At 38.9% G+C, this 23,403-nt stretch overlaps 1 protein-coding gene across 2 annotated transcripts in view; it reads left to right on the forward strand.

The window, feature by feature from the left end:
* EDIL3 (EGF like repeats and discoidin domains 3) overlaps positions 1-23,403 on the forward strand; it is a 234,104-nt gene that overhangs the window by 104,222 nt on the left and 106,479 nt on the right. For both annotated transcript variants that reach the window (XM_042023048.1, XM_042023047.1), the window contains one exon: positions 12,975-13,103. In XM_042023048.1, the coding sequence (XP_041878982.1) occupies positions 12,975-13,103 (129 nt within the window). The remainder of the gene's footprint in view (positions 1-12,974; positions 13,104-23,403) is intronic.

Here is a 23,403-nt window from a genome sequence, read left to right on the forward strand (position 1 = left end):
TCCCTTTTTCTGGTTTCCATGGGAAGGACCACAAGTGAACCTCGAATTTGGTGTCTGTACACATACGAGTGCACACACATTTATCACTCATCTCCTGAGGTTTCCAGGAGCGCATCTTTTGTAAAGCTGTTGATTTCTTATTTTTATATTTTTTCTTAATTTTCTTATTTTATGATATCTCTTTCCACAATATATAGTTAACATATTAAATGCTCTTTGCTTCAAGGTTTTTCAGCCTAAAAAAATCTAGATCGATTCATAACTGTACTTCAGCAAGATGCTGAAGATCGAGGTGCAAATAATTCTAGTTATATAAAACAAACAAGAGTGGCTGTTATGAGGCTTCCTGAAATCTAATGATTTTCAGGTGAAGCTGTACACTCTTCTTCCTGACTATTTCAACATAAGATTTGCAGATTCTCAGCAAAGGTAACGAGTGTGAGTCCTGAAAGAGCCCTTGGCATGACTGTAGTGCTCCAGCATCATGTTAGGAAAAGGTACCAGGAAAGGTTTAAATTAGAAATATAATAAAATCAAGAAATAAAAAAATAATAGAAAAAGTAATCTGGTTAGAAAGAAGTGGAAAGGTTTAAGTATTGAAAGCTGTCCAGTTGTTGGATGCAAAAGAGCAAGAGAAAGAAAAGATGCAAACCCCAATATTTTAATATTAAAACCAGTAAAGAATATCCACTGTCACATGTTATTATTAATACTCCCCTTGCTATGATATTAAACAGCAGGATGAATGTGAAACATATTGCAATATATGCAATATTTGCATAATCTCTACATTTTTTAAGTGCATGAAACACCCAAGGGAAACCTTTTTTATATGTTCAGTCTTGTACCTTGTGTGTTTGTTGTCCTAGGATCTTTTTTTATTCTATCTCTTTAAATTAATTAATTTATTTTTTTTTTAATCAGTAGGTCTTGTTTAGTAAGAAAGAAGAAAATGAACAAAAGTCTACTCTGATTTTTGGAAAAAAAAAAGTGTTAATTCTTACAACCTCACCCTTTCAGTAATCCATATTTAATTATATCTGATTGCTAAAGAACCTAAGCTTAAGCAGATTGGATGGCTGCTAAAGAAAGCACAGAGGAAGTGCCAAGGAAAGCTCTGGCAGGTGACAAAGTAGAGAGAACATGGCTGAACTGAGAGAATTTGGTACTTCTGTTAAATCCAGCCTCCTTTGGGGATGGTTGTACAGTCAGGGAAAGATGTGACATTTAGGATCGTTTCCTGATGTGGGCTCATGGGTGGCAGGAAGGCTGTGAGAAGGAAAGGTTTGCAGCACATTTCATTGAGCTGGTAGGTAAAATGGAGAAACATCAGACAAGTAATTGTTTCTTCATGTCTAATCTCCCCCAAACACCTCCCAAGTAAAAAAAAAAAGCCAATCCCTTCTATCCCAAACTCTCTTGGCTCTTCCATCAATACTGTTTGCCGTAAGGGATCAGGTGGTTGTATTCCTAGAATAGTTGTATCTTGTATTTTGAGATCTTTAAGTCTGTCACAGTTTCAACAGAGAAATAAGAATGTTGAAGGAAGATTTGGTCTTATTATTTTAACGAACAGTGACTTGTTGTCATTAATATTGAGAGAGACTAAACAGCCCTCTTTAAATTGTGTCACTGAAACAACAGGTAAAAGTCAGATGTCTTTCTTATCATAAAGAATATAAATTGCTTAAGGGGCATGGAAGTATCAAGCAAAGGCTTGAATGAGCTTACTCAGACACGACCATGGGGATTATACAGCTACTTCTTAGATGATTTCTTGCAATAACAAGTATGTACCACCTCATTCACATAATTTTTACTCATGTATTTACTTTCCACATGGTAATGACTGTTTGTAAGAGCCAAGACCTTCCTGTTTTCTTTTGTCTTAGAAATGGAATACATTCTTTTTTTATTGGATATTATTTTGAAGTTTTACTACAGCAATTAAAATGCACCTTGCATTTTTCTACTGGAAATCTTTTAGATAAACCATGCTTTACCTCAGAACATAAATGCCCATTATTAGGCTTAAGGAAAGAAAGACATGGCATTCAGCTGCCTATCTGTTGTGTAATGTAAGATCATATCTTTAAATTTGTAGTAGTTTAAAAAATTAGTTTGGAAACAGTTTGGAAATTATTTGTGTGGTTTTTTCTTTCTTTTTTTTTTTTTTTTCATTTATATAAAACTGCTGTCTTTCAATAGTCTTCCTGACAAATAAGTGCTATGTGGCTTCTAAACAAAATCATGGCAATAACATTTACATAAGATCCACAGTACTGTAAGGTAATAAAATGCTAAATGAAAATTAACAGAGTGACTGAAGTTAAGTAAAAGGCCAAAATATTTCACAGTCCAGTTCTAATTCAAGACAAAACGTCCACCAGCTGCCATGGGAGTTGAGGCAGTATGACAACTGTTGGGATAAAAATAACAATTATGAAATTGTAATGTGCTCCAATTATGAACAAAATTGTAATTTTAATTGCAACACGCTCCCATGAATGTTCAGTTGTCTCTTACTAAATTAATGTGAACTATATTTTTATATCCTTCTAAAGTTATTTGTGTCAAATAACCTGAGAAATGCTTTGAAATGGCTACAACAGCTACAATGAGGAAGCCACAGCCCAATAACAAAAAGGTCTGGGTAGAGATTTATATATTCAATTTGCCTGCAGCACCATATTTTAACATTGATTTGCAAAGCATGCATTAACACTCTGCAGTAATATTACAAGTCAGTGTTACAGTTATTCATGAATTTCATTAGTTTCAACTTTTTGACAATATTTCGTCCTGTTCAAACTGCAGAACAGTTTATTTATTAATATACACTAAGGGAAAGAGTGAGAGTATTTCAATATCTTTCCATGTTGACCCAAAATATCTCAATATTCTTTTTTTAATCCAGCCTCCTAAATGACAAAATGTTTCTACTATTTTCTAATTTTTTTTTCTCTGCAAAACAGTAATACTGGGCATTTTTTTTTAAACAAAACACAAATCAAAAATCCTGCCAGGTGTGTGCTCTGCTCTAACCTCCCATGAGCAGGGGCAGGGATAGAAGGTGTAAGGCAATGTACTTCTTATCAAGCCTTGTTGCAACACTTGCTAGCAGATTACAGGCAATACAATATAATGTCCTATGAAATTCCAGATAAGATCTTTGCCCCAAACTGTTTAAGTCATGGAGTTGGATGTGTCTGATGAGCTACCCATGACACAGCTGAGGGTGGACACTAAGAAAGACTGTGTGACTCTGCTGCCAAAAGATTTTCACTTTTTATGTATTTTTCATATATTCATGGCTCTGTATTTTTTAATTCCATAGTTTCTTAGTTGACTCCAGCACTTTTCCTACCCTGTTAGACAAAGATATTCCTGGAATCCTGTTCCAGTCTTGCTTCTTCAGCGAACCAAGGCCATTCTTCCACTTTCCCATGTATTTAGACATAAACAACATAGGACTAAAAGCAAGGGGGGAGGCTTTGTTAGGAGGATGAACCAAGAGGGGAATTAGTTCATTAACTGTACTTTTAATTGGGGATTCTTGTCAATTAAACTAATTTAAAACTGAAAAAGCTGTTGAAGCCCTGTATCACGTGTGCATTCTGCCATAAGTGAGCCTGGAGGACCTTCAATAAATGGTAACATCTTTTTATCACCTTAATCTTGTTTGGCTCTTGATTGCAGGGGCTATAAGGCAGGTCCAGTGGAACTCTGCCATGCCATTCCCTAAAGGAAGAAATTAGATTCCTGGGGAGTGCTGCAGCTCAGGCCCCAGCTGTTTACCTGGGCTGAGAAATCTACTTGAACTTCTTGTTATAACAAACTATTACATTGTGTGTAATAACAAAAGCAGGAATTTTGAGTTAAAGCATTTTTTATCAGAAAATACCAATCTTCAGTCTTGCTGTGCAGGATTTACTGCCATTACCCACCAAAATAAGTCAGTACTTCCATCCAGGTGCAACTGACTTCATGTGAACCACACTAATCATGAGAAATTAACTTGTATTTCTGCTGTGAATATAGCTGGTGCAAAGGAAGCAGATCTCAAGTGATCCTGATGTGTATCTTCCAAACTGAAGGCTTGTGACTACAAACATGTGTTATGATTTTAAACTGGGGTGCTCAGTGTGTGGGTTTCTGGGTTGACAAAATCCTATGTGGAGCAGGAGTGGGAGATGAGGAGAAAAAAGAGAATGGTCTAGCTAGGAAAGGAGAAAAAGTTGGAGAATGGTGACAGGATCTGGAATTCAAAAGGATTTAGGGGTTTTTTACATGGAAATAGAAGCATTTGATGACAGCTTGGGAAAAAAAGTGGAAGAGGAAAGGATATATTTCCTCTGTCCTACATCCTCAGGGAAATAAATGACTGGAGTGTAACTCTTCTCTATTTCCCTTCGTTTCTGCTGTGGACAACTTTATGCCTATTTGAACTATATATATTTCACAGTTAGTGATTCTCTTTCATCACTTTTTATCAATATTTCATGTCCTAAGGATAACCACCCTCTGAGGTTCTCTTCTGCTGTTTCTGTGTCATTAATGCAGCACTCGTAATTAGGACTTGACTCATACAAATATGAATAGCCTAAGTTTAGGCTGTGACATTTTTTAGTTCCCACTGGAATCCTCAGCAAGAGGACTAACTGGATTTATTCTATTTGCTGTTATAATTAAGGTTCACATAATCTTTGCAGGGTTTTTTTTAATTTTCCAGTTATAGTGGAACATGGAGAAAAAGAATGAGAAATCCTTATCATTGGCAGTTTAAAGTGCAGTGAAACAATGAAAAATGACATCTTGGTATATGATGGCAAGAATTATGATGATAAAAATAACACTGTTGCACTGTTGCACACAATTGCAATTGAGGTTCTGCATTAGATACCAAACTATATATAGTTTCTTTATTGCTGGGTCTGTTTTACTGAAGCCATTTTCAATGTAAACACAGACATGGATTTGTTCCAACCATGTAGAAAATGGATTTGGAGAGTTTATTTTAATGTAGAATCTGTAGACAGTGTTGTCAGAACTGCCCTTTTGAACTAAGTCTTCCAGACATCCCAACTGAAATCTAATCTAATATTTCTTTGAATGTTTTAGCATTAAAAATTCAAGTCTGCAGTCCTTCAGCAAAGATTTTACAAAATGATTCTCTGTGTTTGCAGAGGGTGGGGTTTTTTTTTTCTGTTTCATGTAAACCAGAATCAACTGAAAATATATTAGGAGAATATTTCTAATCTAAGTTGGAAAATTAATCTGGTTTTAAAGATGATACAAAATAAACCACAAAAGGAGTGTAGCAACCAAGATGCCACACTCGGGTCAGAAAGAGTGGCAGAAGTCAGACAAAGGATCATCTTGGAGAAAAATAGCAGTGATGCTGCCTGAGTGGAAAGTTAGAGGAGGGGAAAGAAAAGGGCTTGAAAATGTATTTTCTGTAAACTGAGCAGGTGTTCTCTGGGAAGATAAAATCCTCCTGTGAAAGGTGATGCAGAGATGCAGAAAAGGTCTCAGATTAACTCTTGCTAAGGAGGTTTATGAGAGATCTGGTGGGGGGAGAATACTGTGGGCATTATTCAGAAACATATTTAGGTGGCAAAGGGTACAAAGAGGTGGAAAGCAGTGCTGAAAATTGGAAGTGGAGGAATATGAAGAGAAATAAGGGAAGAGATCTGGTGGAAAATGTCTTGTAGTGCATTGAACTCTTTCCCCAGCTTTTAGAGTATTTTTATGTCTCACCCTCTGTAAAATCACTACAGTGCCTGCTACACTCACCATGCCTCAAATTTTGGTATAATTAGCCATCAAAGGCTTGGGCGAGAAGTTTAAGACTCTTAAGGAAAGGCATTGTACAGGCATCATGTATAAATTGCATCTTTTCAGAAAATATTCTAGCTATTCAGCTTAAAAGTGGTTGGAAGATGGCTGGACAATCATGTTAAATTTCTTCCCTGTAGAAGAATTCTACAGAATGGAATTGGAGAGAAATGTGCAGAAATGACCCAAAAGCATTTTGCACTCAGGGGACAAACTTTATCTTTTGCTGCATCCAGATGGAGACACCTTGATTATAATCAGCACGCTCCATTTGCTGCATTAAAAACAAGATAAATATTTAATCACAGTGCAATTAAGTCTGGATCTCTGCCATTATATTTATATATATTGAATATATAGGCAGATAGAAACTAATACACTACTAATTCACTTATGACCCAGGCTGAAGAGATTTTTTTCTTTTTCCCCCCCCAGAGCTGGTATTTTGAGAGTGTTCATGAGATGACAGTGTGTGTCATCTAATTACTTCTTCTGCTTTCATGCATTAACTGGAATAACATGCAGCAATCAGTTATTGTTATCAATATTCTGCATAAACTGTGAATGATGTTCTGCAGAGCCTATTTTCAACTTAAAATAACCAAACAAAAAGCAAGGTGTAGGTCAATACGTATTTTTTGATGCAAGGTATATTTGTATCCTAACTGAAATAGAAGCAGCAGTAGCAAATTCAAAAAGGAATTTTTTGACGGGTAGGAGGGAGCTGTTGAGGTTTGGTTTATTTCCTTTTCTCTTTATTTTAAAAATATTTGAGCATGCTGGGAAAGAAAGAATTTCTTGTTACACTTCAGAAGATTTGAAGGAAGAGTTAGTTCAAAATACATCAAGTTTATCATGATCATCATCATCATTAACTGATGATTATCAATTTTTCATGATGCACCGGTATAACTGGAGTTGGGCCCTAAAATGTGTAGATGTTTGTGTATATTTTAACTTTATTTTGCTTTATTACAGAATTACTTTTAAGTGACCAAAAAAAAAAAGAGTTTTTGAGTAAGAGTGAGCAAATACTGAACTACAAAACATTAGTTCTTTACTGCTGATGCTTCATGCTTTAGTGGCAGAATGAGCATGTTGTCTAGAAGACATTTTCATGATTGCAGTGCCTTCAGAAGGTCAAGAGCACATCTGCTAGGAACGTGCTCCTCAAATGTCCCCAAAACTGTGCACTGCAAGGCAGGCAGCTGGGGGCATTCAAAACCAGCCTCTGTGCCGGGTAAAGTCTTCACAATAATATTAAATTAACAGCCAAAGTAGTAAATGTGAGGAAGATCAGAGACCCTCAAAAGCTTTTGTTATTTTCCTGACCTTTTTGTTCAATAAAGCAGTTTTCTGTCAGAACCTGTAGGGACATTCCTGATGAATTTGAATGCTCGTCTGTGTGTCTCTGTGGAAAGTGGTCTCCTTTGAATAGGATTAGGTTATACTTTGGATTTGTGTCTGCTGAAGTGTGAATTCTGCAATCTCACATTTGAAGGGGCAGACCTTTCAAAAATCTATTTTGAGTTTTTAAAAGGGTGATGAGGGAAGAAAAAGGTCAGTATACTTCTGGAAAAAAGGTGGTCTATCATCTGTGCTTATAATGGTGGTATAATTTTTAGCTATGTGAAGAAAACAAATATGTCAGTTAGAAAATCATGTCAAATACAAAGACTCGGAAAATAGGCCCATCACAAATATTGGCAAAATATCTGGTGCAGATTTTTGTTTATTTCCATGGCAGGATGGTTCATCTTTGTCCTCAGGTTGCAGGAACTGCTGAGCAGAGGCAGTGGAGTGTTGGATTACCTGGACACTGAGCCTAATTCAGTGTGATAATCCTTAACCTCCTGACCATGGGCAGCTTGTGCCATTCTGCTACCTCCTGCAGCAAGGAGGCTGATTCTTGCCTTCCCATAAAGTTCAAATAACTTGGTTTTGACACTGTCTTCCTTTGCACCTACTAATTTCAAAAAACAGGAGCTCCTGCTAAGTGAGCTCTGTCACAGCTTTTTTTGAAGACTTTGCTTTGGCAGAGGAAGCACCTAAAGTATCATGTATGATCCGAACACAGAGGAAAAATTCAAATTACTGCTGTTAAAACTGTGTGAGACACCTCTGATGAAAATTTCAAATTATCAGAGGGGGAAAAACCTTATTTGACATTCTTGTAAAGCCAAGAGGAACATAAGAAAAGCTGATGCCACCAACGCAAGCAGCTGGAGAGTACTTTTCTTTAAAATGAAAAGCAAAATTATTTGATACTTTTTATTAGTTTGATGATAGCTCCCAATATTTTTTTAATGGGATTTGCAGCTTATTATATCATCAGAATAATATTATCTATTAATCCTACTTCAGTAACACTCCACAGAATAAATGAAGCAATTAGCTTTGTATTTTCGCCTTGATGTATATCAAGGTCAATATCTAATTTAGTATTCTTCATTAAAGTCATATTATTTCTACATATAGAGAAAATGGATTGATGCCATCAAAAGTCTTAATGTTTTTATTTCATTTTCCTTAATTTTACTTGTAAAAAAATGGGTTATTTTGCATGTTTCACTCCACTGGAGTATACTTTTTTTTCTTTATTTTCTCCTTACATTTTTTATATTTGTCTCTTAATCTTGACCTAGTAAAAAAAGGTGGGATTTGATTTTTGGTCACCTTTCTGTTTTAGCAAACTTCTGAGTTTGGGGAATCCAACTGAATCAGGAAGATGGGCTAATGCTGATTTCTTGTTTAATGACATCTCCTGTAATTTTGAATGTCTTTCCCACCAAAGCATCAGCAGATTTTATATCTGGCAAAATAAATGCTTATGCTGTTTATTAGAGGCTGCCACTGAACTGTTTTCCTTGCTTTCCTGGCTTTCTCTGCTATAGATGAACTGACAGTTTTACTCAAATATGCATTTTTCTACTGCAGTATTGCATGACACAAAATTTTATTATGAAACTTTCGTTGACTCTACTTGTCAAAGAAGAAAACAGATAACATGGTTCTGCCTTGAGCCCCTTTGCAGCTCTGCTGAGGATGCATTTGTTTGATTCATACATCTATAAAGTCTCAGAGGTTTTAGTAAGAACATCTAAAATTTAAAACCTGCTATGCTTTAAGTTAACTTTCAATATTTTTTTCAAAAACAACATGGGATTTCCGTTGAATAACAGAATGATGTATTTTGGACTGCACTTATTATGTTGGCTAATACCCCTGGAACTGAACAAAGAAGGACTCAAAAGAGCAGCAAAGTGAATAGATCTATTACTTTGAGTGCACAATTAATCTTCCTGACATTATTTTATATGAACATGGATAAAAATGCCTGGAAACCATACCATTGAATTCCTCTGCTCATTAATATTGATCAAATGTTGTTGTTTTCTTTGTGTTGGAAGCCACTTAAAGATTACCTGTAAAAATATTACAGCACTATTGATCTGAAAAAAAAAAAACAATCCCTGAAGTCCACTGTTTTTGAAAATTAGTTGACATATTTGCTTTGTTCTTTTGTTGGTTGTTTTGGGGTTTTTTTATTAGTTTTTGCCTTTTTTTTTTTTTTGTAAAAAAAAAGGATATTTTTGAACTTGCTGCAATAGATCTGAGTAACAGGCCATATTAATCAGACTGTCATGGAATTAATTATCCAGAATTCCATACCATGTTGTTTAAAAACCTACACATCCCCATGGAAGTTTGTTGGGACCTCTCATCCTCTGGCATCTGTGCCCAGATCTTACACATTACATTTTTGGTGCTTCAGTGGAATGATGGCAGGATTAGGCCCCAGATCCTTCAAGACACTCAAATCTGCAGAAATTGCATCAGGGGTCCTGTAGACCCAGTTAAAATAAATAAATAAATGCATGATAAACAAATAAATTAAAAAGAATCACATGTTTGGATGTTAATGCAATTTAAATAACCTCAAGATGTGTGAATTCAAAGTCTCATCCTTTGTGGAATTAGGAGAAGCAGTGGTAGGGTGACACAGACTGAAATGAATTTTCAATCATTCATTCATTTAGAATGCACGGTTGCTCTAACCCATGTCTTTATCAATAAATAAATGTTAACTCGTCAAAACTTGGTGATTGTAATTTTTTAATTTCAGCGTAATTAATGAGGAGGTTTTGTTGCTCTAAAAATCATTTTTTGAACTCCCAGTTTCTGTGAACAACAGCAAAAGCAAACAAAAATACCGCAACAAAATACTCAATATTTACATTGAAAATAGTGATATTTTTTGTCCACGACAACCAGAATCAGGAAAAAAATGTTCATGCTGTTGGTATGGGGCTTTTTTTTTTTCAGAAAAAAGGCTTCATGGAAGAAAAACATTAGTTAGAAATACTGTCATGCACCAGTATATTTATCACTATGCACCTCAGATGACCTTTTAAGCCTTTGCAGTTTGGACTGGTCTGAGAAAATGCAAAATAGAAAGAAAATCGATGAAAGCAGGCCGAACGCGTGCTTAACAAACCATATTGAGAAAGCAGAAAGCAAAATGAGAAAGTAATTATTAAAAGATTTATTGTTCTTGGAAGATTAGAGATCTGCTTGCACAGAAACAATTAACATATGAGGCTGCCTGCAGGTACTCCCCAAACTGCAGCACTGTGTTGGAAAGAGAGGCTTGGAAAGAAGTACACAGTTCATATTTATTGGGCAGCTAAAAGTGCAAATTATTAGACATATTTCTTCCCAAATTATTATGAAGGAGAAATACGATGGACAGAAGCAGGAATACTTGAAAGACACAAGTGTTCCTAGAATTAAGAATGTAGTGTACCTTCACTTTTAAAGTGTAATACAGAATGCAGATGGGAAAAGGCAAAATATGCAGCAGCCATTCTCCTTGTTTTCCTCTTCACGAGTTTTGCCCATTTTTTGCTACTAATTCCGTTTGGAATAATCTGCAGTACATTCATGTCCATTGTTTTTTTGGTTCAGTGAGACATACCCCATGTTTAATGATGTACACAAGCAAAGCCTCTGCAGGGCTCTGTCTTGGAACAGGCTGATGATAAAAGTAGTAATAGAAATGTGCACCTGCGTGGCTTCTCAAATTGCAATAGCCACATGGGCAATAATAACTGGGGAATGTGTTCTGACATCCTCATCATTCAGTTAATTTTTATGCTCTGCAAATTAATATTTGCTGGGAGAGTGGGGTTTGCACTAATGTGACGTCTGGATGAATGGTGCTGCTGTGAGAATGTGTCAAACCTGGGCTTCTAATTGAGAACTTGAACAGGCAGACGCTCAGACACACTAAACTTGTGGCTCTTTTAAGTCTAAATCATTCAATTCATTCATTTTTTGGTCCAACGAGGTGACTTGTCAGGTCACACCAACCCCCTGCAGCTCCAGGCTGGGGCAGAGGGGCTGGAAAGCTGGGAAAGGCTCTGGGGGTGCTGGTGACAGCAGCTGGACACAGCCCAGGGGTGCCCAGGGGCCAAGAGGCCAATGGCCACGGGGCTGTCCCAGCCATGGCGTGGCAGCAGGAGCAGGGCAGTGACCGTCCCTGTGCTGGGCACTGCTGAGGGACCACCTCAGATCCTGGGGCAGCTCTGGGCCCCTCATGTCAAGAGAGACCTTGAGGGACTGGAGTGTCCAGGGCAGGGAACGGAGCTGGGGAGGGGCTGGAGCCCCAGGAGCGGCTGAGGGAGCTGGGAAAGGGGCTCAGCCTGGAGCAAAGGAGGCTCAGGGGGGACCTTGTGGCTCTGCACAAGTCCCTGACAGGAGGGGGCAGCCGGGGGGGGTCGGGCTCTGCTGGCAGGGAACAGGGACAGGAGGAGAGGGAACGGCCTCAGGCTGGGCCAGGGCAGGCTCAGGGTGGACAGCAGCAGGAATTTCCCCATGGAAAGGGTGCTCAGGCCTTGGCAGGGGCTGCCCAGGGAGCTTTGGAGTGCCCATCCCTGGAGGTGTCCGAGGCAGGGCTGGAGGTGGCACTCAGTGTCCTGAGCTGGGGACAAAGTGGGCATCGGGCACAGCTTGGACCTGATGGCCTTGGCAGTCTTTTCCCACCTCAGGGATTCTGTGATTCTGAAATTATGAGTCCTGATTATCAGTAAATTGTGCTGTAGATTTATTTTCTCTTTTGTTTGTTTTGGGTTTTTTTTCCAAATGCAATTTTAAGTGAGTGAATGATTATGACACTGCATTTCAACAAGCAGCAATCATCACTTTTCTGGGTACATAGCAAAGGTTGCAAATAACATGCATTACATTGAATTTACAAATCTTTTCACAGACAAACTTGCATATGGGGGCTTTCTAAACAATGTCTGCGATTTCTTTAAAATGAGATTGGGAAAAAAATCATCAAAATGACGTTTTCTTCTGGTAGCAGTCATATTGTGGGTAGTATTAGTAACATGATAAAATGTAAGTAGCTCTTTTACAGTGCTGTTAAATGAGTAAACTCTAGACCTCAGGTCAAATGATTTTGTTATTTAGAGGTATTTAAAGTTTTAGTAACGACAATCCTTACAGATCTCCATGCTGAAATTTTATGTATCCTAGCATGTGGTGTGTTGGGGAAAAGGAAAATTCAGTCAGAAGAGTTTTTTGAAACCATCTTGAAGTGGATATGCTACAGAGGCACAGAGAGGAAAAGCAATGGCTTGGTAGCTGCTAACTGCTGGCCCAGATACTCACATTTCAGAAAGTCACCTGGAGCCATAGCAAGGATCTCCTCAGCCTGCTAACTTGACATGTAGTGATCATTCAGGGACATTGTACATGCCACTCTGTGCATGATAGGCATGTTTGATTAATACCTATTTCTTCAGTGGTGCAAAAGCTAGAATGCCTGTTATCTTTAACAGGAGAGAAAGATTTTGCTTCACTGTCTGCTGTCTTCTCTCACATTAAAAAATAATGCTGTGATTAATGAGTAGTGACATGCTTCGTATTTTTTCTTGTTCATAAAAATCCATGCTGGCAAGTTATCTGAAGTAAGTGAAGGGTGTATTTTACTGAGTTAGTGGAATATAAAGGCTTGTGTGAGGCATTTTATTTCTTTAATGAATGCTTATAAATGACTGACATTATTATGGCTGTTATTGTGGATGTGTACATACTTCTCTCTGTCTTTTTTTTTCCCCTTCTCTCAGGACCCTGCCTCCCTAATCCATGTCATAATGGTGGGATGTGTGAAATTAGTGAAGCGTACCGAGGCGACACATTCATAGGATATGTTTGTAAATGTCCACAGGGATTTAATGGGATTCACTGCCAGCACAGTAAGTTCCACATGGTAAATTTTATTGTATTTATAGATAGGAGCCTCTTTATTGCCTGAACTGTTGAGGATTAATATCGGATCTGGTTTTCTGAAGTATATCAGACTTTGGCCTTTATATTATGAGCAAGCTAATACCACTGAACGCTGCTGCTGTTGCCTTCAGAAAATGACCTGACTACCAACCTACTGGACACAACAGGGCATAATTTGCTACGCATGTTTTAGACCATGGCAAGGACAAGATAAACACATTTTGCATGGATTTAATGCAGAAACATATTTGAAATAGTGGGGATGTCTTCTTATCTCAGTGGTGTTTGTGGGTTTGCTTTGATTAAGGCTAGAAAAAGGGAAAGAATAACTGAAATTTGTGAATAAGTATATCTTCTAAATCTTTCTTTACCTATGTAATTATAAATAATGAAGAAATGTTTTGAATCACAGCATCTGAGTTCAAGGGCAGAACCTCCAGACTTACATCAGACACAAAAATGTATTTTAAATACATTTAAATACAGATTTACAGATGTATTTTAAACCCCGTTTAAAATACAGTTTCTAGATCTATTTCTAGCCATCATTTATTTGGAGAGTGTTTCCTATTTTCAGGTCATATTGGGAACAGCGAGTCGGTATCCTTGTCTTAGAGTGTGTAGTTAGAGAACTGACAATTAACCCTATGGGAAAAGAAATTTTGGATGTGCTGGATTTGGCTAGAGCAGAGTTACATGTCTTCACAGCAGCTGGTGTGAGCCTATGTTTTGAATTTGTGCTGGAACCATCATTGATAATTCAGGAATGTTTTAGTTACTGCTGGGTAGTGCGCACACAGAGTCAGGAGCTTTTCTGCTTCTCACACCACCCCACCAGCACTCAAAACCAATTAGTGAGGGATATTCATCTGCTGGTGACTGAGCAGGTTATGTGCTAACCTATGAATATAATCTGTATTGTCTGACACTTAAATAGCAGCTAGGTTTTTTCACACTCAAAGGTCATTTAAAACAAGTGCTTGCCTGAGGAGAAGCTCACGAGAGAAATTTCGGGCTCTCTATTTCGTGCACGAATGGTTCTCAAACCAAGGGTAGCATGGTTCTTAAAATCGTACACTGTTGATGAATTTGGAAGCCAGTTGTTACTTAGAAGGTAAAAAACTCAAGTAAAGAGTCAAGAATACAGTTCCACTCACACGTAAAAATTAGTTCAGTCATTCAGATCAGAGTGAATAAGCACTGAATCCAGCCTACCTGAATTAATTGCTCCATTTAGATACTTGTCTGTAATTTGAAGTGTCAGGGACCAGTACAGTCCAGTTCAGCTAACAACTTCATGTCTGTAATGTCCCTCAAATACTCCACAGAAATTGTCTCCAAAGCCTGGAATAAGGATATTAAATTTCATTAACTTTGGTCACACTCTCAGCTAATTGCGTAGGTAACATGGGCAGTTCCACTGACTTAATCCTGTGAAGATATACATCCACCTCCTCCACTGGAAGCATGGAGATGAGTGGTTGATGTCCAGCCACATGGGTGAGCTCATGTGAAAATACCCTCACATGGACTCAGGGATGCTCCATCACGGAACCAGTCACGTGGCACACAACCCTTCTTCCATCAAATATCAAGAAGGTGACCTTTGTTAAAGAAATAAAAAATAGCACAGGTTTTCATCAAGCAAAACACGTTGCTGAGCACGAGCTGCCTGTGAAATACCATCTTTTGTCACCTAATTAATGAGCAAAGAACATACAGCTGGTGCATCGCGGAGTGATTCATCAGAGTTTTTTGCTGGGTCCACAGCGTCCTTTTAAAAATATTGAGGTATGTTAGCTGTTAGCTAATGATCCTGAAAATCAGCAAAGTGGGTTTCTATCAACTTCAGAACAAGGTAAATGTCTCACACAGCTGGCCCAGACTCACTAAGGGAGACCACAACCCCAGAAGGCAGTGGAAGTGATTTGAGAGGAGACAAACTTGTGTGAACAGTTACTCTTTGGGGGAGAATGAAATTCAGTCCTTTTCAGATAATCTGATTTAAGATGGGATGATAAATCAGATACCCTATCCAGGTGTTCAGAGGGTCTCTGGGGATAGGAGCTGTGAGAGGCAGCCATGGAGCTATCTGCAGTCAGGGAGAACTGTGGGACTTTCAGTGGAGGAGTTATTTTAACACTCTTATACAATATGACCTGAGCTCAATTCACAGCGTTCCTTTGATACAAATTCCTCTGCTTCATGAATTTTAGCAATTCAATTCTGAACTCACTGTAAATCAAGTAAGAAGTCTGTCGAATTTATCATAAAGAGATTAATTAAAGTGACCTCACTGCAAGGCACATCTCTTCTTCTACGTTGTCAGGAATTCCAAAAATCAGGTTATGGTACTCTTGCAAAAGGCTTTTTATCTTGGATTTCTTTCATGTCTAATATTCTGTTGCCAAATCAATTAATCCAGGTGATTGATTTTGCAGTCAAGATACATTCTCAAAGCTGGTATTTTATCATTCACATCAACAAACACCCTGTCAGTATTTCTGAGATTTGTTGACCATTTACCCATGTAAATAATTAATATGTAAACCATAAAAGAGATCATTAGCAATTTTACTGACTGTATATTCTCTGTTTATTGCAAAGCTGATGTTAATTGGCTGTGGTTGTCTGAAAAGATTCTGATTACCTAGAGGCAGAAAAAGGAAACAATGTCCCATTTCAAAGCTCATAAAGTAACCAAAACCAGGAAGGTCTGTCTCAGGTAGAGACCTGCACAGGTTTTGTGTTGAAACCCATGGACAATTTATTCTTTAAATATTCCTCCATTATTTAAGAGGCATTTATTTACCTGATTGGAATGAAGGTTCATCTCAGGAGCCCTCCTGGAGCCATGCTGGGAGGGCTGGGGGTGTTCACCTGGAGAAGAGAAGGCTCCAGGGAGACATCAGAGCCCTTTCCTGTGCCTGAAGGGGCTGCATGAGAGCTGGAGAAGTCCCCCGCAACTGGGGTTGGAACTAGATGATCTTTAAAGTCCCTTAAAACCCAAGCTGGTCTGTGATTCTATATTAAAACAGCCTAGAACAAGTCAAAATAGGTGGAAATACCCCAAAAACTGAAATGGAAAGCTTTTTCACAAAAAGAATAAAAGAAATAAAGAAACAGAGAAAGAAAAAAAAGAAAGAAAAAGAAAAATATCCAGAACTTTGAGAGACATATACAGTATGCATTCTTGTGATTATCAGGTAGAGACTGCCTACCAGAAAAAGTAGGAAATTGAGGCATTAGTCACAATATATATTACTGGCTGCCACTCAACTAGCTGAAATGACAGAGATCCAACCAGGAAAATTCAAGTTTGAAGCAATAAAAGGTTCAGATTTAAGGGTTTGATTTGCATGTGGGTTTATATTCTGAGGATCGTTAACTCTTCCAGACATAACTGAAATCCTTGCACTCCAAGAATAAAGGTTATTAATCAAACACATTTAATAACTTAAGCAAGCCTTTCCCAGGGTTTTACTGAGTTCTCTGCTTTCTTCCTCCATGTTGTGGATGGCCTGTGATATTCACATCTGCTACAAAAATGTGTTGGGAAACTGCACAAGTGAGGAGGCCCTGTGGCAGAGCAGATTACCATTGTACCTTGAGGCATCATCCCAGCTATCCATGGGTCGGTGGCTTTTACCTGTGGTGCCACAGCTGGGAAGGCCAGTGGCCACACGTTGCTGGCCAGATGCCGTGATGCATAATCTCTACCAGCAAGTTCTGGTGTAGAATCATGGAATCTCCTGAGCTGGAAGGCACCCACAAGAATTATCAAGTCCAACCCCTGGCCCTGCACAGACACCCCAACAACCCCACCCTGGGCATCCCTGGCAGCGCTGTCCCAACGCTCCTGGAGCTCTGGCAGCCTCGGGGCCGGGACCATTCCCTGGGGAGCCTGGGCAGTGTCAGCACCCACCCTTTTCCCTGCTTTCCAGCCTGAGCCTGCCCTGGTCCATCTCCAGCCGCTCCCTGGGTCCTGTCCCTGTCACAGATCAGAGCTGCCCTTCCTCTTCCCCTCATGAGGAAGCTGTAGCTGTGATGAGTCTCCCCTCAGTCTCCTCCTCTCCAGCTGAACACACCAAGGGCCCTCAGCTGCTCCTCACGCAGCCCCTCCACACCATTCACCATCCTCATTGCCCTCCTTTGGACCCTCTCTAACAGTTTAATATCTTTTTTACACTGGGATGCCCAGAGTTGCACACAATGTTCCAGGTGAGGCCTCCCCAGCCCAGAGCAGAGCAGGACGATCCCTCCCTGGCCTGGCCGGCCATGCTGGGCCTGGTGCCCCCAGGACAGGGATGTCCCTCCTGGCTCCAGGGCTCTGCTGGCTCATGTCCAATTTGTCACTGACCAGGATCCCCAGGACATCCCTTCCCAGCCTCTTATTCCCCAGCCTGTCCGTACATCCAGGGTTGCTCCATCCCAGGTGCAGAATCACAGTGACTTCTCCAGCTACCAGGAAGAAATTATTGCAAGGAGGGTACGGAATGTAACCTGGATCTTGTGTGTTACAATGAATGTACTCTTGTTAGTGGTAGGGCACTCCAGAAACCATTTCCCACAGATGGTTTTCATGCAGCTGCTTCGTTTTGAAGACTGAAACACATTGTTTCCTTGCACAAATGCAGGTTGCTCCAAGCCAGCCATACCAAGAGCCAAGTGGGTAAATTTAATGTAACACTGTGCATGCAGTTGTATTACACCAGATTTTCACCCCTTGCTCTCCATGACGCACGTAAACTATGGTTTCTCCTTTGGAGAAAAATATCTGTTTGGGGTGTTCTAAACTTAAACCAGGTTAAGGTTGGAGGGGGAGAGGGAGTTAATTTTCACCAAAATTAGCTCTGTGAGTAGTTTTAACAAATTATACTACCAACAAGATATTTAATGATGTAGCAATAAACTGTGTAATACAGTAGCCAGTTGCATGTGTAAGTATATCCTTGTATCTCCAAGCATTGTGGAGCTGAAGTCTGAAAACTATTCCTGTGTTTGATCAGTGGCTTAGATAAGAAAGGAAAGAGGAAGGATGTATCCTTGTTCATTTTTGAAACTTCTAGACTTTAACTTAATTAAAATGTGGAAGAAAGTGGGTAATTTGAAAGACATCTAAGAGAGATCACCAGTAAAGGATATAAAAGCAAACAGCCACTGAAGGCTACTGGAAGAAAAGTCAGTAAAATGTTCCCAAAATAAGAGTGGGCTGAAGGAAATGGCAGAACCAACAGGTGTGGGAGCACATGGTGGGTTTGCCCCATTCACAGAAGTCCGAGGAAACGTGTGTGGGAACTTCCTGGAAAAAGGAAATGCTCTAATGAGGTGACAAATTATGGGTTTGTCAGGTGAAAACAGGGGAAGTTTTGCTGATGGATCATCTTACAACAAATGCATGGTGAGGTTGGACAACAGTGGCACAAATTTTGGGGCAATTGGAAGGATGTTGTTTTCCTTGAAGTCCAAATAAATTGGTTAAAGCAGTTGGTGACTGAGCTGAGGCTTGCCCCCTACTTGAAGATTTTATTTGATTCAGTAAAAACCAGAGATTGCCTTAAGGTCCCAGGCAGGAAGTACAATATCCCCACCAATTTTGTTTCACTCTTCTTAGAATTTGCTCATATAGCATTGTTTATTCTTTTTATTCATACGCACTTTGAATAGCTTTTTTTTTCCTTGTTGAATTACCGATCTTTACAATTTCCTCATACACAGCATTGGCTGTATTTCACTGTATATTGAAAAAGAAAAAATCCCCTTTTCAATTGCAAACCTGCTCTCTTTCAGCATCTTTAAATGTTTCATTCTTTGTCTGGAAGAAAAGCAGATTTTGAATGCCTTCTGCACACCACTTGTTATTTGCAGACATTTGTTATGTGCCCTCTTACTTTTCCTGTGCAACCAGTTAAAATTGTTGCCTTTTCTGTGCAATGTGATGGTTTTTCTTGTACTTCTAAATCGTTTCTCAGTGGCCTTCTCAAAACCTCCTTTGCTCAGTGGTGTATTTTACTGCAACAGTGACCTATCCTAAAGAGAAGCGGTAAGGTTTATTTGTCAGAAGATCCTTACAACACTTTCTAGATTCTTCATGCAGCATTTTGTGGTAAAGTTTCCTTCTGATTTTTTTTTCCCCTGTTTTAACGAGAATTGGGTATGGAGCTGAGGCTTTTCTTAAGCAGCCCTTGGTGACAGCTAAGTTTCTTTCATAAGGTGTCATAGTGGGAAGAAATAGATCTTCCTGATTGCTTTGGGGTTTTATGGCAATATTGAACAGAGGGGTTGGGTTCCTTCCAACCTCTGCACTGACTGAACTGCATAATGAATGGTGCTTTTAAGAAGATGTGTGTTTCTGTGGTGTAAAAGTCACTTAGGTTGTCAATAGCCATTATAAACTTTTTTTGTAGGCGGGTAAATCTGTCTTCCCCTAATTAGTGTCTTTCATAAGGATTAGTTTGGTTTTGGTTTTGGGTTTTTTTTTTGGTTTTTTCTTAAAGTGGAAAGAAATAAGTGTTCCAAAAATGCAGGAATTGCTGCTTGATTGCAAAAAAGATTACATTTGTTCATGTTCTACATTATAAAGACAACATATGGCGATGTTTTAAACAAGTTTCTCTTTATATTTTAATTAATAATAAAAAGTACTGAATGAAAGGAGTTCACTCTAAATTCAAGAGTAGTTATCCCATTGTATGTCTACATCATACATTACTCTTTTTATAACAAAAATATTAAAATGAAATGTCTGAGGGTGCACTGAGTCCCAGGGAAGAGAAGAGTTGAAGAACCACAGTAGAGAGATGTATTTTTTAAAGGAAGAACACATGAAAACTTTGGCTGGACAAAGCATCTATTTTGCTTTCTTTTTTTTCACTTTTTGTGCCCATTTTGGTAAACACAGCAACTTATAAGTCACTCTCAGCAACTGTGATGGTTGAAGATGAACACAGCCACCTGAAGTCTTAAAAGAACTGTTTTCAGTCTTTGTTGCACCGTCAGGTTTCTTACAGATGCACCAGCACATTCCTGTGAGGAAGATAATGGAGATAAACGAAATCTTGAAATGAAATCTGACGGTTTAATGAAACAGCACTTATCACTTAGAATTTTGTCACACAGGGGTGTGGTCTGATCCACCCATGTAGGAAGCAGCTGTTAGGAAAAAAATAAAAGAGGGTAAGTTTGGTAATTCAGATATTTTTCTTGATTTTATTGTTCTGCTCCTGTATGAAATACTGTGCTCAGCCATCTGTATGTGTAGGTGTGTCAGGGAGGCAGAATTAAAATATTGTGTTTGTGTTAGGAACTCATGCTGGCACATGGCAGTGCAGTTCCCTATTAATATATAAAACACAGATATCGCTCATCGAACCAGCTGAAAGTTTTGTGTGTGGCTTTATTGTTTGGAAATTGAACAATTTGCATGGAAATTTTTCTGAAAAATGAAAGAAGGAAAACAAAATTAGACATTAGGGCTTGCTTTTATGCTACAGGCCCAATGAGAAGTTTGAAGAAACCAAAGCACCTCTTAGAAGGAAGGTGCAGGAGTGCATTCAGTAGTCTAGCTACTCTTTTGAAGTTATAAGCAGTATTTTTTCATGTGGATACACTTTTGAGAGCAAGCATTGAACAGAAGGAGAGAAGGATACTGCATCAGACTCATTACCTGTGTAAGCAAAACTTGAAAAATCAGTACTTGTGCTTGAAGCTCAGTATGATGATAAAATGGTCTAATGGCAGAAACCAGTCTGCATTACAAATTAATCCCTTCGTATTCATAAAATATCTCAAGCAAAACCCACGGTGCTGTCACATATGAATACCCCGGATATTCATGTAGTTTGCATTTATTCTACTGTCTTAAATAACATACAATTATTTCTGTAGGTCATCCAGCTGAGCATTTTAGTTTGAGTCAGGAGTGTATTTTTAAAGAAAATCTCTTGATCATCTCTACTTACCACACTTTGCTTTGTGTGACAGTAGGCTGAGAGCACAAGAGCTGGATCCCTTTGAGATTAAAATAATCCAAAAGAAAATAGTCCAGCAGTCTAAAATACCTAGGATTTGACATACTAGGAATTGTCCTAAACCATTCCAATGGGTAAATGGAAATTCAGTCCACCCAACAGACAAAACATCCCTGAGACCTGCGTAGGGATGTGCAGATGTGTCTTCAGACCTAATGGTTTCAATCTGCACCTACAATTCTGTAAGACCATGCTATGCAGACATAACCTGTCTGTACCAACGTTTTTCTCAAAATACATTGAAAACTATTAGTAGAATCTGATTTATTTTCCTTCTCTTTTGCTAAATGACTGATGCCATAGGATGCACGTGGCTTCCTGTCAGTCATGCTTTGGTTTGAAATTTGCTTAGTCCTCTGGTGTCATGGTGTGATTCTGCCAAAAACAGTGATGCCCATCTTCACTGAAAATTTATCCCCATCAGAGTTCTGTTTGAATCAGCTCACTAGGATTGTCTGAAATTGCACAGACTAATTGCAATAAGGGATTTTCAGGGGGATCAGGTCATGGACTGGGGCCAGTACTACGTCCTAGGGAAGTGAGGAGACAGGAACATTGAGAGACACACGAATGGCATTAATTGTGGATGCCCCCTTCCTGGAAGTTCAAGGCCAGGTTGGACAGGGCTTGGAGGAACCTGGGATAGTGGAAGGTGTACCTGCCCATGGCAGGGGTTTGGAATTAGATGATGACTTCTAACGCAAACCATTCTGGGATTCTGGGGTTCCATAAATGTCTGCATTGCCAATAAATTCAGTTCAGGAATTACATTCAGGAATTGCCAAGCTACAACAAAACATCAGCAGTGAATTGATGTTCCCTGGTCCAGATGTGTATGCATTACAACATAAAAGAGTATTTAAATTCTTATTTACCTACAAATAATAGGTAAGCCTTGTAATCTTGTCAGATCTCATTTTGCCCACCTCACAAGTCAGTAGGGTGGCATGTGGCTCTGAAAATGTATTGTGTGTGATCCTTTCAGGATCCTAGCAGGGCTGTTTATGCATACAGTCATTACTCTCATGTAGTTTTTACAGCTTACTTAAAAGCAACATTCTTTTCCATACCAGCATTGTTAGAGAGAAATTAATCTGCTCCCTTCTCATCCTATTTCCTTTGTCATTTAATATTTAAGGTAACTTCGCAATAATGCTGCAGAAGACATACACCAAAATTAGGAAGGGAGTGTAAGGTGAAAGAGCCTTTGCCCAAACCTAAAATTAGGAGTTTAAAATGTTTACTTCTGATTTCATTATGTCAGTACTCTTAACGGAGAGAGAACCTCCTCCCATTTCTCAGCAAAAGGACAGAATTTTACAGGAATTTTAGCACCCACACCCCTATGTTATGGTACAGATTTTGTGTATAGACTGGAAGACAAGTCCTTAGCTGCTAGACATGGTTGTGGAAAATGCAGCCTGTTTGGATAGGTCTGATTTGATGTGATCATCAAGCAAAGGTGGCATTGCCTGGGTCAGCTGCCATAAATACCAGCTCCAGTTCTAAGAGATGTTCTTAGTGCAGGGCATAACACCCTCTGTGAGTCAGGAAGACCAACCAGGGTGCAGATACCCTGAGACAGTAGAACTGTCAGGAAGGTGGAGACAAAAGCCATGGCAATAAATATTTTTCTTTCTGAACCAGACAGTCCTTGGTGATGTGGTGGAACTAGTGGATATTTTGTGGGAAGGCAGATGTGATCTTCCTTGTCACCTTTGCATGGGAGACAAGGAAATTACCACAGTTCGACAGGAAGAATTGGTGATAAGTTTTTCCTTCCTTGGTGACATTGACCAACTTGCAGTTGGTCGTTAAATAAAAGAAGATCCATTAGCAGTAAAACATGCAAATATTTATGAGCAACTAAGAGTCTGAATTTGAAAATTATCAGCAGAGAGTAGAAATTACCTCTATGTAGCACATATATATGCATTTATGCAAGTCCCTAGGACAACTTATTTTAATTGTTTAAATGAGATTTCTATAGATTGGCCATAAATTAATACACTTCACCCTGTGTATATCAAATTAAGACACGTGAAAAAAATACAATCCCGTGGCTTTGTCAGTTTAGAGCATCCATCATTTTATCTTCCAGGACTTGTTTGTCTAATGACATTTTTAAAAACCTGTGCCATAGCCATGCTCATGTAAAAACAACGTAACGCTACCCTCACTCCATTCTGAAATGCATAAACAACTGCATTTTGAAGTGACACAGTTATTTCGGGAG

Source organism: Corvus kubaryi, unplaced genomic scaffold (assembly GCF_017639235.1).
Source record: "Corvus kubaryi isolate FWS band 111438036 unplaced genomic scaffold, C.kubaryi_AGA036_p1.0 37236, whole genome shotgun sequence".
Lineage (NCBI taxonomy): Eukaryota > Metazoa > Chordata > Aves > Passeriformes > Corvidae > Corvus > Corvus kubaryi.